This window comes from Phalacrocorax carbo, chromosome 11 (genome assembly GCF_963921805.1).
Source record: "Phalacrocorax carbo chromosome 11, bPhaCar2.1, whole genome shotgun sequence".
NCBI lineage: Eukaryota > Metazoa > Chordata > Aves > Suliformes > Phalacrocoracidae > Phalacrocorax > Phalacrocorax carbo.
The window spans coordinates 15829672-15845553 of record NC_087523.1 but is presented as its reverse complement, the minus strand read 5'-3'; the positions used below and the strand labels follow the sequence as shown (position 1 = coordinate 15845553).

General features: G+C 50.3%; 1 protein-coding gene across 1 annotated transcript in view; it reads right to left on the bottom strand.

Moving 5' to 3' along the window:
• Positions 1-13879, bottom strand: part of GPR50 (G protein-coupled receptor 50) — a 47647-nt gene extending 33768 nt beyond the window's left edge. Inside the window, exon 1 of the mRNA XM_064463201.1 lies at positions 13595-13879. Within this exon, the coding sequence (XP_064319271.1) occupies positions 13595-13772 (178 nt within the window). The 5' untranslated portion in view covers positions 13773-13879. The remainder of the gene's footprint in view (positions 1-13594) is intronic.
• Positions 13880-15882: the final 2003 nt, after the last annotated feature.

Here is a 15882-nt window from a genome sequence, read left to right as displayed (position 1 = left end):
ACGTTTATGCTCTGCTAGCAGCATTGCAGCTAGGATGCCACAACAAACGCAGCTGTGCCACCAGTTAGTTCAGGTGTTTAGTAGGCTACCAATTCAAATCCCACCCGATTACTTTCAAAAGGATTCAGCAAACACAGAGAACCCTGCTTTGAGGAAAGTCCAAGAGTTAAAACACTCATCAGAACAAAAGGGCTGCTGGGTTTCCAAAGGCAGAAGTGCAATACACTGCCAGGCACCCATCCAAGCTGGCACTCTCATCCTGCAGTCATCAACCAAATGCATTTAGATGCCCCAGACACATCACCTTTCCCCTCGCTTCCTGGCTTCCCCAGTGAAAGAGCAGTCTCAGCAGAATTAGAGAAGCAAGGATGTGTGGAAGGACATGCACAAAGGTAATGCTTTGCAGGAATTGGCTTCTCTGTCTCTTTAAAAAAAAAAGTCCTTTTCTTGGGTGACACAGTGCAGAATAACCTGACAGCTTTCTACTTCAAAATGAACTTGTCTTAGATGTCCATGGCAGAAAGCTAAACCAGACAAAGGGCTGCTCAGAAATCCCTCTTCATTGACATGCTGCATCCTTCCGCCCCAGCTTGGGGGGGGGGGGGATTTTACCACAGCTAAGGACATCTTGTGCCTAAAGGCTGGCCCAGCGTCTTGGAGCTTTTCAGTAAGGCCACTTACAACACAGGGTTATCACCCAAGTCCTACGGCAACAAGCACAGAACCACAGCACCCAACAACTTCACAACACAAAACTACCTTGACACCAAAACTACCTTCATGCCTGCCACCTCTCTGCCAACTTTTATCTTCTGTGAGTACAAACCATCAAAACCAAACTTCACCAGCGAGATATATACATTGGTGCATGCCCATTAACTGGATGTCCCACATGCATATTAAACCATAGGGTAAAATCTGCTTGGGGGGTCCATTACAAAGTAGCATCTCCCATAAATCAGGCAGTGAGAGCAGAGGCCTGACACACTCGTGCCACCTCTGTGGGAGCCAGGGCAGTGGTGGCATACTGTTCAGCATCACCCTCAAGGGAGAAGCTTCTGCCCACATGTTAGGAACACCACAGGAGCTGGAAAAGAGGGATCACAGTTTGCCACCTGACTCTCCTCTTCATAGCACAGTTTTGTTGACTGCTGGAGGTTGAAACTCATTTAAAAACAGGGGAGAGGAAAATAGAAGGGTTGATTACAAACCAGGATCACATTCCAAGAAAAAATTATCAGAGGCTGATCACTTGTCTTCATTCCACATGGGAGGAAAAGCGGGTATCTCTCCACATTTGTTGCAAAAGGGCAAAAGAATCACTTTCAAAGGTAAGAAAAAACTGTGAAAGGCTGGTTCATCAAAGCAATGGGAACAGTCCAGCAGCAGCAACTGTTTTTGTAAAGCTAAGGATCAAGCAGAAGAAATCCAGCATCTTCTGGGAGAAATTTGTCTCAAAAAAGAAATAACAAATGAGAGAACTACAGTCAAAATACCAGTAAGGAAGAACAGATGCTGTCACAGGAAGGCTGAAACTGTCTAGCTCCTTGTAGACCCTTTTTGCCTCTTGCCCACTGCTCTGTTTCCGTATCTGTATAATATATTCCAAAGCAAATTTATGATTTTAAAGACTCCACAGAGAAGTCGGAGAAGGTTTTGTGATTGCTAAGGGACACAATGCTGGTGTTCATCCAGTGGTTATTTCTTGCTCCCACACTAACCTCAAAGGCTTTGTCTAGCCTGGGATTTAGCAAGACTTTTAATTAATGGCTTCCAATGGTACATCCATGCCACGAAGGCTTCTCTCATCAGGTAATTAGTCTGTTGTCCTAATTAGGCAGGGCAAGCCAGTTTTACTCCCTCATTGCCTTGCACAGGAAACCCTAGTTTTCCCACCTAGGTCTTCCTTCAAGTCAGTTCCCAGCTCCTCTGTCCTGACTTGCCTTTTAGCACTTAGCTAGGTGGTGGCAGACAGCATCACCTTACCTTTCAATGCTGATCTAGACCAGGCTAGGAATGTTCTGTTCACTGCAGCTGTCCCCCTGAAAGCAGAGCCCTCTGAAGTCCCTGGCGACGTCTTAGGTCATTAAGAATTGGCTGGTCAGCATCTGTCAGGAACAGCGTGAGTACGTTGCCTAGCAAGTTCTGTCTGCCTATGAGGATAAAGCTGGTGTATCTCTGAAGGACCAGAAGACCACTGCATACACTTAGATGTTCAGTCCACTCCTAATCTGGGCAAGAAGTGCCCTGGAAGAGAGCACCTTGCAACAGGCTGGGTTTGTCAAACCCTTAAAACACAGGGTGCTGTGCAAGGGCACAGCTGGCACGTGCAGAGCGGCTTTGCTCTGCACCCTGAGCACCCAGATGTGTCACAGCAGGAAATGCAAGCAGATCACCTGCGGGAGCTGCGAGGTTGCATCTTGTCCAGAACAGCACAGAGCTGCAACTCCCGCCTCTCCTCTTTGCCGTAACTGCTGGCCATGATAGCTCTCAGCAGGCAGGACTGCCTCTTTGAAGGGAGAGATTAGCTTGACAGCCTCCAACTAAACAAGTCCTTCCTTCTCTCACCACACGTGCCTTTTTCTGCAAGTTCTCGCATCACACTTCTGCCTTCCCTACAGAAACTCCCATGGACAAGCACGCGAGAGGCAGAGCTTGCAATCTGTACTGCAATATCTGGTTATTTCAGCGCCTATCAACTACACCTACTCTTAAAGGGTTTTGTCAGCAAGCTTTCAACTTAGTCCAATTAGTTTTGCCTAATCAGTTTTGATTAGTAGAAAGACTAAGACATAAGACCTAAGACATAAAGGCAGAGCTTGTGGCTGACCTAACACTCACATCTTGGATACGGAAGAAAAAGTTTCATTTATTTCTATTCTTCCCCTGGAAAAGCCAAGCTATAATGTCTGACTTGACAACATCTACCTCTGCATAAAAGGAAACAGTTTACTTTATACTAGCTTAATTTCTCCCTGCAAAGCAGGGCACTGAAAAGTCCAGAGATGGTGCCAATATTTTTGGAAAGGCCAAAAAGAAAACAGGCAGAACTAGGGATGGAAAGCAGAGGACAGCTAACTTTTTAACTCATCTTCATCTTTGCTGCTGCTGTTCATAGAGATGCTGAGGTCACACTGGTCATTTGTAAATAAGTTAATTGTGCAAACCTCAGAAGATACAGATATATTTTCAGTCCGATATTAACAGATACTGTTAGTAGTGTGAGCGTGATCTGCCCTCCACCAGGAGTCAGAAGAGTGGAGGTTGGGAGAGGAGCGTGAGCAAGGCCAATGGAGAGTGTGAGAGAAAAGCAAGAATATGAATTTCGCCAAGTCCAGACTATTCCAAATCCTACTGGAAGCCTCTTCCAGGGATATCTTATGTTGTCATACCTTGCTTTTAATCTCTGTACCAGACTGGAAAGGGTGTTTATTACGCCTGAGGTAAAGTTAACACACCTTATGCCCATGTCCCCCTGGCACCGTTGGCCAGACTCTTCCTGAATTTCAGCTCTGACCTCCTCCCCTACCACACAGAAAAGCTGCAGCCTTGCCCTGGAGGTGCTATAAGCCTGGGCTACTTCACTTGGCTGGGGAATCAATCACAGGGGCTGGGGTTTGCTTTTATTTGGGGTGTCTCATTTCAGCTCTGCAGAGAAGACACCAGGCCAGTGTTGAGAGGCCTCCACCACCTTCCCAGCTCCTCCATAACTGAGGCAACTTTCAAAAAGTTCTAGAGCATCTCAAAGCAAAGGACGAGGAAGGAGGACCTTGATGTACAGAGACTGAAGAACAAATTAACTTGGAAAAGGCATAGTTATAGAGGAAGGCTACTCAGACACTCAGCCCTGGCTCTGCTCCCCAAGGTGCCTCTCTAGAAATGTCAACACAGAGATATGACCCAAGAAACTTTAGTAAAAAGCTGCAGGTAGTGAATGGTACAATACACAGCCGTTGTTCTCTGACTGTGCTATATCAAAGGTACTGACACAGGCTATTGTTCTCCCCTTCTATTTAAATGAGCAATGACTTTCATGAACCTTGGCTTTGGAGTATGTGCTTGGCAACCCCAGCAGATAAACAGCCAATATTCCCATGAATACGATAAGGTTCTGGAAGAAACACATTTAAGTTATTTTCACAATATTATTAAATCCAGGAGTGAATACTTTGAATATGGTATAATCCGTTTTCCCAGGAACCAGCCAAGAGCAATACTAGGTTTTACTTGGAAACCAACTGCCATCCCCACCTCACCATTCCCTCAGGGACATGGGTGGGAACCCTGCACACCTTCCCTGCCCTGTCAGCATGCCTGGAAACACAGCTCCCGTGAGCTCTTCCCCTCACCTGCCACACAGGCGAGCCCCGGTCCCTCCTGCCAATGCTGGTGTGACCCTGCTCTCCTCCCAGTCAGGGACTCTCCATTGGCCCAAGGAAGACTGAGGGCTGAGGGCTGATGAACACACTGGGAAGGCAAATGCACAACACTAAAAAGGCCAGGCAAGAGCATTTCACCAGCCTGCAGATGGGGCTTAGGGCCAAAAAAGAAGTGGGAGGACAGTGATATCTGGATGGCTCCTGCCATTGAAACTGGGCAGCAAACACAAGCAGGAGAATAAGTAGGTGGATTGGGTAGGTTCAGAACTAGCCCTTAGCACAGATCATATCGTCCCTCTCTCCAGGAGTTCCACCCTAAAAGCAGAACCCAACCCATTCCCATGCACCAGGACCCCAGTCCTTTGCTCCCTCTTATCTTTACCTGCTGCCCACTCCACAAACTCTCCTATGCCATGTCCATAGGCAAGTCCCACGGCTGGCTTAAGGTGCTGTGGTCACTTAAATCAATAGGCTCTCCTCACCCTGCAGCAGATAGGAAAGCAATTTAGTCACCCTGCACAAGTCATTGGAAAATCCTGGACCACCTGGAAAAGATCTCCTTTCCCTAAATCACTCCTTGTGAATCTCCCCACAGTAGGACAGAGGTAAAGCCGCAGGATAGCCTTGTGCCCCCATGTCAGCTCGTGCGGGGAGCCCATGCCCCGTAGGAGCCATGGTGTGGACACACTGGGGAGGCTGCTCCCTCCTGCCTGGCTGTCAGGCAGCATTTCCCTCTGGCAGCATGGGCCAGGGCTCCAATTCCTAATTCCAAACGTGACTCTGCTGTGGATTTCACCCACTCCATTAAGATTCAATTTGCTCTACTTTCTACTGCAATATCTGCAGAAATAAAACTCACAGCTGAGATCTGAAGGCCAGACACGGGGCCAGGACTAAGGTGAAATACATTAGACTCCATTTAATTTATGGCTCGTATAGCCCATGGGAACTGTAGGCTGCGTGCTTGCTTGGCACCCATGGGGCCAGCTACATTCCCTCCCAGGAGACACCAGGGTCTCTTGAGCCCACCTGCCCTCACTGTCAAATGTCTGCAACAGACAGAGCTGCTAGCTCTCCCCACCCTTCCTCTCAGGACGGGGAAGAGGCGCAGTTTGGTTAGTCAGAGCATCCTACCGCCTGCCCTCATTTGCTTTGGCTGTGGTTGGCACACCCCACCAGCACTCTTCCTGCTGTGGCTGGTTTCTAATCCCTCCATCAGCATTCCCACTTATCCCCCTCCTCCCTCACATCTGCACATCCTCCTGTCCCCTCCGGCCTTGCTGAACCCGTCTCTACCCTGGATCCTTTTATGCTGGCCGGGGATCCACAGCCGTGACACACTCATTCCCCAGAAGCTCTGGTGTCCAGCTCAGGTGTGCCTGAAATTCACCCAGGACCAAGCCCAGGCCCATGGTTGTTGCATCTAAGTCAAAGGACAAGCAGGGATTCAGGGCAGGTCGGACCCTGGGCTGGCGGACCTCAGTCCCCTGCAGCCATCGCAGCGTTTGTCAAGATCACATCAGAAGGTGACACGGGGAATGTTCAACAAAGCAAGATCTGAGGCCTCTCAACAGAAAACATTAAGCAGATGGTCTCAGAAGAGAGGGACTCACTGGTCCTCACTTCAGCTTTTGGGAATGAGAATAGTTAAACATGAGGAGAATAGTTAAACATGAGAAAGCTGTGTCAAGGGTTTCCTTCTACACCTTCCACAAAGAGCAGTCCCTTCAGACAAGGGCTGCTGGGGACAGGAGTGTCCTGGGACTGTGGCACAGGCACCTCCTTGCCAACCAGCCCACAGGATGGTCCTGTCCTGCTCTGCCTCTGCTCTCTGCTGCGGGACAGACTTCAAAGGGATTAAACATCCTGCGCAGAGAAAGAAAAGCAAACAAAATGCAATGAAAATGCAAAAAGAAAAAAAAGCAGCAAACAAAACCCATCTCTGGAATTAATTTCCATTTTATTTATAGGCCATTATGTGAAAGTTGTCTTTTAAAGCCTTTTAATTAATCACTCCACAAGTCACAAAGGGAACAACTACTCTGAACATGTTTGCCCACCTTCCCTCTTCCCGAAACATGATCCAGCTTGTGATGAAGGACTGTCTGCAAGGTAAATAATTATTTGCTATTATCTAAGCCAGTACTTGGCTCCCCAAATCTTTCAGGACCATCAAGTCCTGGGGCAGTAATGCTTTTTCAGGCTGAAAGGAAAAAAAGAAAAGCCTTTGCTAGAGGCAAGAAAGGGAAAAGGGCTTAGGAGGATTCAGAGAGGGAGAAAGGGAGCTCAGCACCAGGCTGAACCTGGCTTGCTAACTCTTGTTGAGGTCGATAGGGTGGCCCTGCTGGGGAGGCAGGGTGTTATTTTGCCTGGTACAAGACACAGATCTTCCTAATCAGAGGAATTTTGTTTCAACTAATTTGAGGGTAACTGTATAGAGACCTGCACCAACATGTAACACCACTTCTGTTGAACACTTTGCAAAGACAAATACTCCTCAGTTCAGAAATGCTAGAATTACTGTTTCTAGTGGAAACCTGATTCAGTTCTCTCAAATCCTATATTTATCATATAATCACTGACTTGACCACAGGCCACCTGGCTATCAAACCACCGGTACACCTGAAGTGCATGCTGAGCGCTGCTCAGTTACTGAGTAACTGTTGGTATTTTTAACTCTGTTCCCCAGCTGCACATCCACAAGTTACGGTCCTGTGTTCGAGTCCTGCCCCAAATGACGGCTGTCCTGAAAACCAGCGTGTCATGGGAGGGGGAGGAACAAAGATTTCTCTTGGAAGTTCTGCAAAGTTTCTCAAAGGGGCTTCTGAGATCCAGCACTCCTAAAAATGCTCTCCTTTACATGAAGTGTAAGGAGGAGGGGTTTATCCTGGAAAAAAAAAAGCAAAGAAAAATCCAAAACCAAAAGTTGGTTGCTTTGACCTCACACATTTGATGGGACGGAATCTCCATGGAACCTCCCATGGAGCTGTATGAAGGACCAATATAGAAATATTTCTGAAGCTACTGCACTCCAAAAAAACTTATGAACTGCTCACACCCGAGCGAGCTGCTGCTTCCTCCAGAGCTCCCAGAGCACAGCATGGGAGCAGCACAGCACGGGACCGCGAACTCTGCTCCGAGCAGGATGGCAGCTCTGAGCCTCCTCCTTGGTACTCTGGGCACCTCACTGCTCCGCAGCCGGGGAGGAGCCCAGCGCAGCACTGCCGGGAGGAGAGATGTGCAAGGCTCTGGGTGGGAAGCCGACCTGAAACCCCACCCAAGCTGGAGCACATGAAGGTGATGCTGTCAGAGACCTCTCCAAATCAGTTTGGCCATGGGGCTGTGCCCTGCAGCTGCAACACAGACCAAGCAAAGCACCATTCCTTTGTCTCTCACTATGCCAATCACCTTCTAGGAAAAAAAAGGTTAAGATCATTCTTCACTTTACACTGCTATTACACTTAAAGCTCATGCTTTACCTTAATCGAAATTAATTTTCTCACAGGTCTTATCCTGCTGTCTATCCCACTTCTCGCACCTCCTGCAGCCGGTGACCCCACCCCAGCACCCACCTGCAGAGCCACAGGGGCAGGGGGCTGCGGAAGAGGGACACAGAGAGGGACCAACACATCCCCACCTGCACACCTGCTCCACCACTCCCAAAGCCCACTGGGCGCACTCAGGTACACCCCACTGCTCACATGACAGAGCACTTCCAACAACTCCCCTGCACCAACCATACAGCCCATGCAGTCACCGTGCCAAGCCCCAGCCAGGCCTCTCCGGAGCAGCTCTGTCGCTGCAGTTAACATTCCCATGGTTGATGGCAGAGGGAGCATCCCTGACAGTCATCTCGATACGGCAAATTCACCACGGCCAGTTGAGTGAGTCAATAACAAAGCTAAAAGCAAACGCTGTCATGGATTATTCCCCACGAACAGCAGAGGAGCAACAGCAAGACCATTTGCCAGCAGCTCACCCATTTGATGTCACAGGCACCCATCCCTGCTAAGAGCGAGGGGGTGACGGGTGTCACCTTTCCACATCAGAGGACCCAAGGAGCAGGGAAGGGGGTGCAGCTCCAGGGTCCCCTAGAGTCTCAGCAACCTTCAAACTGTTTCACCAACGAACAGCACGTGTCCCTCAACGGAGCCCACCAGAAAGCCAAGACACCTGCTGCAGAGCCCCTGACATTTCAGAGGGTCAGAGGCTGGGTAAATCAGAAGCACTGGTGGGAGTTTGCTATAGACAAATGAATCAGCAGAACAGATGAGCAGCTCCTGAAGCATCTACCCGCAATGTACAGAAAGAAAAGATGTAATTTCAGGCTTGTGGCAGATGCTGGAGGGTTTGTGGTGCTAAGAAATAAAATTCAAAAAATAAAAAAAAATCTCCACACACCTACATATAACAGATAGCTTTCTAGAACAAGGAAATCCTGCAGTAGCTGGAAGAAAACCAATCACAGCTCTCAACTACATTCGATATAAAGAAACAGAACATGGTCCAACACAACGTCTCTAAAAGGTCAGTCTGCCAAAACTAGAAAGAAAATCAGACACAAAAATAACTTAAACACGTAAATACAAGCAAATGTGACAATGCTTACTGGGAGGTATTGAAAGATGCTTTAGTAAAGCCCTTCTTTCCCCCCCAGAAAAGCAATACTGTAATAAAAAAAAAGTTTATTCGGTTTAAAAATAGCATTTTTAAGATAAGAGCCAAATTAAAAAATAAACAAAAGATGTAACAGATAGAAAATCCACTATAAAATTAGTAGCTGGAAATCAACACATTTTATAAAGAAAGCTAAAAGATATCAAAAAAACCTAATGGGAATAGGTTTATTGGGGAAAAAAAGCAGTCATCTATCAATACGATAGACTTGATGTTTAAAAAGTACAGTGAAATTATCCCGATACAGAAGATGTAGAAAGTATAAGCATTATACTTGCAGATGAGGATGACACATACCTCAGCTACAACAAACTCCCTGAAAAGCAAGTTGGAAAGACCCAACACTGTCTGCTAACCATTTTTCACATCTGTAAGTAGAAAACCTGCACGTCAGAGTGTATGAAGGAGCTCACCAAATCCCTAACGTTGACTTAAAAAAAAAAAAAAACCAACCAGAAACATGTCCCAGGCCAGCCAGGAAGTTCCAGAGGTCTTGGAACAATAAATAAAAAACCCCACTAGAGCAAACAAAAACTTAGCATTGCGCCAATATTTTCAGAGGGGAAACGGCCTGACCTGGGAAGTGCAGGCTGCTTACCCTGTCTGTGGTCCCTGGCAGAGGCAGGGAACGGCCACTATTCAGAGAAGGAAACACAATTAGTGCTAGTCAACACAGTTTCCTGGTTGTAGGGGCTTGTCAGACTGATCTAATATTTCTTCTAAGAGTACACATTTGGCTGACAAAGGTAACTGTGTTGACATAATACATGCAGACTTGTGTGTGACGCTTGACTTTGGCCAGTGTGACAGTCTGAGAACAAAATCCCCACCACTATGCAAACATCAATGTATAGTGTATATCCAGTGGATTAAAATTCGGTTGAGCCCAGTGACCTCATTAGAGTTATATCTGCACTGCCTGCCCCCACGGAGGCTTCGGCTCCCCAGAGGGACAATGTTTCCATGAGGGAAAAGGGCCCATGAGGTGGCAGAAATCGCTCTCTGCACACAAAGCTCCAGGCAGCACAGGTGGGGATGTGAGTTTTCAGGGAATGCACGTTTTGCTGTGTGCCTAAATTTACAGCAAGTTCAGGAGAGCTAGAGAAGGGTATTTCCAGAGCCTTTGCCCAAAGAGCAGGCTAACTCATTGAAAAATATTGGCTGTTTTTAGTGCAGATTTTCACACTTGTGACATTAGCAGGACCCACACAGGAAAAGCTGTAGACTCAGCCATGCCGGCAGCTTTCGGCTGGTCATGATCCTGCGCATGCCACATTGACACATGGCTCACTCGTACTATTCCCTACATGGGCCCTAACCCATGCTCAGCACTCTGAGCGCCTTCCAGTAACAGCACAGGGCACACCAACACCCACCCAACATACGCCACACCTTCCCAGGAGAGAGGAGTGATTTCTCCTGGAAAGTTTTAGAGGTCAGGCCTTTTGCTTTTAAACGCCACCAGTGCCAGTAGGAAGGTGGCCAGGTTTGTGATGGCTTTCAGCCACCAAAAAAGTTCACCCCTTCTCACCTGCCTCCCAGAAAATCATAGAGACATCTCTCCTGCCAGAGGAGCAGAGTTATTCCCCACACCCTTCACCCTCAACCATCTAAATGCTCTGCACTGTGGCCATACGGACCAAAGCCTGGAGCTTTGTTTGAAGCTCTCGGCCCATACAAGCAGCTCGGAGCGTTTGGGTAGCTGGATGTTACTGTAGGAAAGCTTAATGCCTGCAGTTCTCCAGCATGACTGACTGATCTGTGGACATGAACTGTCCACCACGGAGGAACCCTGGGGCTTTCAGTGAACCTGGATTTTCTCTGCCCACAGGCATCACTCACCTCCTTCCGCTCATTCAGCTCCAGGCGACTGCTGGTGTTTTCCAGGCAGCTGACCACACCGCTGAGGGTACCCCTTGTGAGACGGTGCCCGACAGCCACACTCATACCCTCTGCCCGTTGTAGCTACAGGCTGCGCAGAGGTGCTACAGCGTGCCAAGTACTGCAGAAAGGTCCAGGGGGATGGACCAAAAACCCCATCCCCACCAGAGTGATCACCTGCCACAGCCACCGAAGCAGTGCCAATTTCACATCCCAGCCCGAATCCAGCTTATCCTGGCAATTCAGTTTTAGCTCCAGCTGGATGACCTTGTAGCTGGGCTTTTGCTAGCTTCCCTATGAGCTTGCTCCAGAAATGGAGGGCTCGGCAGTTCCAGGATTTCACAAGAGCTGACACATCCATACTAGGTGTCCTTTTCATTTACTGGACTGGCTTAGGGTAGGTTTGAACATAAGCAAAGAAACTCTTTGTCCAACGGACTTCAACCTGGCTGCTGTGCTCCAGCTGAGCCCCCCTTACTCACGGCGTTGCTCACATGTCAGGAGGAGCATGAACTGAGCTGAGACCTCTTGACTTCTCGTTCTGCATCCAGGGAGGCAGAGAGCACGGGCGGATGCAGGATGCAGTCTGAACACCCTAAACACACGTGAACTTTTCAGCAAAACAAGATGACAACAGTTAGATGCTGGTTAGACATTTTACCTTACTGAACTTCAGACCAGCACGATCAGTCTGACCACCTTCCTCTCTTGCTGCTGAATCCCTCCAGTGACTTGGCAAAGGCATTCCCAGTTTAGGCTGTTGACAAAGGGAGGAAGGATCCTCAGGTCAACGGAGCGGGATGGGTCTCTCACCGCTGCTTTGAAGCGTGTAACACTGAATTCCCCACTAGTCATGCTCACGTTCTGTGTGCACCAAGAGGCACCTCCCCACAAATCGGGGAGGTTAACAAAGATTTCACTTGTGTTGGTTTACTCGTACATCCCAGTAGCCTGCATGTAGAGCAGGCAACAGGCTGCTGACACGGATTAAGATCTGGAAAATATCTCCATGGCCACTTCAGGGGAAAGCTGTTCTTTTTCACTTTCACAGGAACTTTAACTCAACTCACAGTGGTGGCAGTCTTAAGACATCAAATGCATTCAAGTGATTAACAATGTGAAAGGTGATAAAAGCAGCTAAATAGTTTCAAATCTGCCTGCTGCCCAACCAGCCAGATAACAAAAACTACTAGTTATGCTGGGGAGAGGGGAAGGTCTCTATTCTTCTTTCCCAGAACCACTGATCACAAGCTCACAATGCTCACATTTTAAAGCAAAGCTGAAGAGAGTGGAAAATGCCTTTCCCAACTATATTAAAGTTCTCAGCATGTTCGTGTACTGCGGATACTCTGGGCTGCATTTCATGTACCAGTTAGAGTGTGACTGGCTGGTCGAGGTCACCGCGTCCAGAGCCTGCCCAAGCCAATAGCCGTTTGTGTGCTATCATTAATAAATCAATCAAATATTAAAGGCACTGGGGGGAAATTGTCCTGTCAGTCTTACCCGTCAGCTACTTTTACCAAACTCTGTTGAGTTACTCCATATTTACAGAAGACTGAGACAGAGAGAGATCAGCATCTCCAAAATACTTACAACTTTGTCTTACGCATTATAAACACTGGAGACATTTCATTACAACCATTTTACAAGCTATAAAACCAAAGGTCATTTTATGTCTTTCACTGTAAAAGCAGACAGTGGTGTAGTCCTTAGCAAAACATACTCCACAGTATGTTTTCTGCAGCACTACACAGACTACTTGAAATTCCTTACAGAGCAGTTTATATCCAGTGTTATTTCTTTGATATAAATTTATATCCAATGTTACATCTTTGCTAAAATAGCTAGACTTTGAAGGCAAAAAAATATTACACCCTCAACAAATGCAGCCTCCTTAAAAATGGTTAATATCAATTTAACAATTTTCCTAGACTGACTCATCAGGGAGATCAATACATAAAGCTCCAAAACAGACTTTCAAATTACACGTGGAAAAGACACGGACAATCTTCGCCCTGCTGGTCAGCTACAGCACATCTTTAAGATGAAAATGCTAAAACAGATGCAAGGCTGGGACACAAAAGCAAGTGTTCAGCGTTGTGGTAGGCTCGTCTTAAAAATGCGAGCAGCCAGTCTTCCTCTGCACCTGACTCTGGCACTTGGAGGTTTCCGCATTAGCGCCTGCTTCCCTCGCTCCTTCCCAGCACGGCCCTGGCTGAAGGAGCGCCGGCTTTACCTGAGTCGCGACGTGACTTCGGGCTCCTCGCTTTGCCGCTGCCTCTGGGAGACACAAGTTCCGAGAAGTTGGAGGACAGAAGCAGCGGTACGGGACAGACAGACAGCGAGTCGGGAACCCCGCCGGAGAGAAGAGACGAGCGGGTGCTACCCTCTGGCTCATCGGCAGCTCGCCACCCCTTCCCGGGGCAGGGACGCCCCTCACCGCTCCGGTGCCGAGGAGGGGACCGCGGTCCTGCCCGCGGCTGCTGCCCGCCCACCCCCGCGCCCCCGCGGGCTCCCGCCCCGCCGCAAGCGGGGAGCGCTGCCGTGCGGGGCTGGGGGCGGCGGAGCCCCGGGCGCGGTGCGGTGCTGCGCGGTACCGCTCCGCCCGCAAGTTGGCAGCGCGTCCGCGCCGCCGTCCGCGCCCGCCCCGCGCTCACCGGCGTTGCGGAGCTTCTTGTTCCTCAGCACGGAGAGGATGACCAGCGCGTTGCCCAGCACGTCCACCACGATGGTGAAGATGAGCACGGCCGCCAGGGCGGTGGCGGCGGCCCGCGCCGACTGCGCCCCGTCCAGCCGGCAGCCCGGGCAGCTCCCGTTGCTCCCCGGCCGCTCCATGCGCGCCTCTGCCCGCTGCCGCCGGGGCTCCTCCTCCTCCTCCTCTTCCTCCTCCTCCCGCCCCGACGGCAGCCCCCCGGGCCGCCGCGCCGCGGGGAGGAGCGCGCCTCGGCACCCGTCCCGGGGCGGGGGTGGGGGGGGGGAGGGGGACCCGCCGCCCCCTGCCCCGGCGGTGCCGCCGCCCTGCCCGGGCGGGGCGGGGCGGGGCGGGGCTGCCCGGGGCACCCGCGGCGCTCCCCGGTGCGATGGCGCCACCGCGCGGCGGCGGGAGCACCGGGCCGGGAGCACCGGGCCGGGGCGCGGGTGCGAGCCCTGCAGCGGGGGGCCAGCGGGGTGCGGGGGGACGGGGCCTCACCCCCGGGAGGCGCAGCCCAGCGCCCTGCACCACCCCTGCCCGCCCTCCCGGGCTGTCAGCTGCCTCCTCTCCCTCCCGCCGGCGGCGGCCAGCAGCACCGCGCCGAGGGGGGAACCGAGCCAAGGCGAAGGAAGTTACTGCTTTTTGGTCCAAGGAAGAGGTCAGGGGCAGCGGCTCCCGCTCGTTCAGCCTCCGCCGGCACGAAGCGGTGCTTTAAAGAACACCCCGTGGAGACAACCGGGGGTGAGACCTTCAGTGCCCCGCAGCCCTCCCGGGAGAGCAGCACCCACAGCCCCTCCAGCCCACGCAGCTGCCCGGGAGGCCTCTGCCCTCGGACAGGGGTACCAAGAAGGGAGAAATTACAAGGTGAAGTTTTACATATTTTCGATCCTGCAAAAGGGTTTTCTTTGCCATTGATTCCCACCGCAAACGCTGGCCCGCAGCTCCGCAGTCAGCGTGCCACCATCCCCTCGCTGCTGGCCGCAGCCAGCCACCCTCGAGCCAAACCCATCCTCACAAGAACATTTTTCAACCAATTACATGAGAGCAAAACTATTCACTTTTGCTTTAATGCTTTTTACTGATTCTGACGTGTGTGATGCAGAAGCCCCAGCAATAATTTCAACGTCAGCGGCCCCCTTGCACGCTTCTCGGCCGCAGGGAAGCAGCGCTCCGCGAGGGTTCCCACCTCCCTCGGCCCAGCCTCACGGCTGAGGCTTCCAGGCACCTTATGTGCTTTACCCCACACCAGCATGAGCAAGGAGAGACCAAGCCCCTGTAGTCACATTGCGGCTGCAATACTGCAACCACATGAATTCTCAGCTTTATTTAGAAAATAAACTCAGAAAATGGGTTTTATGGGCTACAGGGACCAGCCACAACAGGTGGGGCCAGGAGGGAGGGCAGGGGTGCGCCGAGGCTGCTCGCTTCCCCGCCGCACCTCCCCTGGCTTCCGCCCAAAGCCAATTCTCTGTGTGCAGGTCAAAGTGCCCGAGCTAACGTAAAGGCTGTATCACAACCTGGCCTGGGGGTTTTACAACTGCCCGGTTGGGTGAGTCAATAACAAAGCTAACAGCAAATGCTTTGATGGCTTATTCCCGACAGCAGTGTACAGGCAGCAGCAAGGCACAGCCAAAACGAGCAGCAAACAGGGTCTGCCCCGGCCCAGTGGCATGGCGTGAAAGCCAGCCCCACGTCTGCGCTCAGGCCTTGGCTGAGCCAAGCTGCTTTAAGCAGCTTTTTTTGCCCTTTCCCCATGGCGGGATAGCACTCAATTTTGAAACAAAATGGGGGTTTTGAAGATAATGATCAAAATTGTGCATTTTCGAAGTGTCAGGGAGAGCATTTTGGTTTGAAGTTTGGTCTCTTTGGGCTTCTTGGGTGACACTCTACACTGAATTCGGCATAGTTTTGCAAATATTTTCTCTGTGTAAACCAAATAATTTTGTTCACAGACTTTTGGCTGCTCAGTGTTCGTGCCCTACATGCTGTACAGGAACAGCTCGCGGGGATGCATCCTTTCAGCACCTGTCACCTTCACACTGCTCTGGCAGCTGTTTGCACCATTTTTATGATGCTCTAAGAGGTATTTCAGATGTGGAGAACTGGGATGTGACTTCAGAGGCCCTGAACTTGGTATGCAGGTGTCTCAGACTTGCTAGTAGAAACATGGTTTGAAACTAATGAAGATGGTGTTTGAAGGCAAGGAAGAATCTGCCTTTCTGAGTGCTTTGCTTAAAGACATGTGCAGCACTA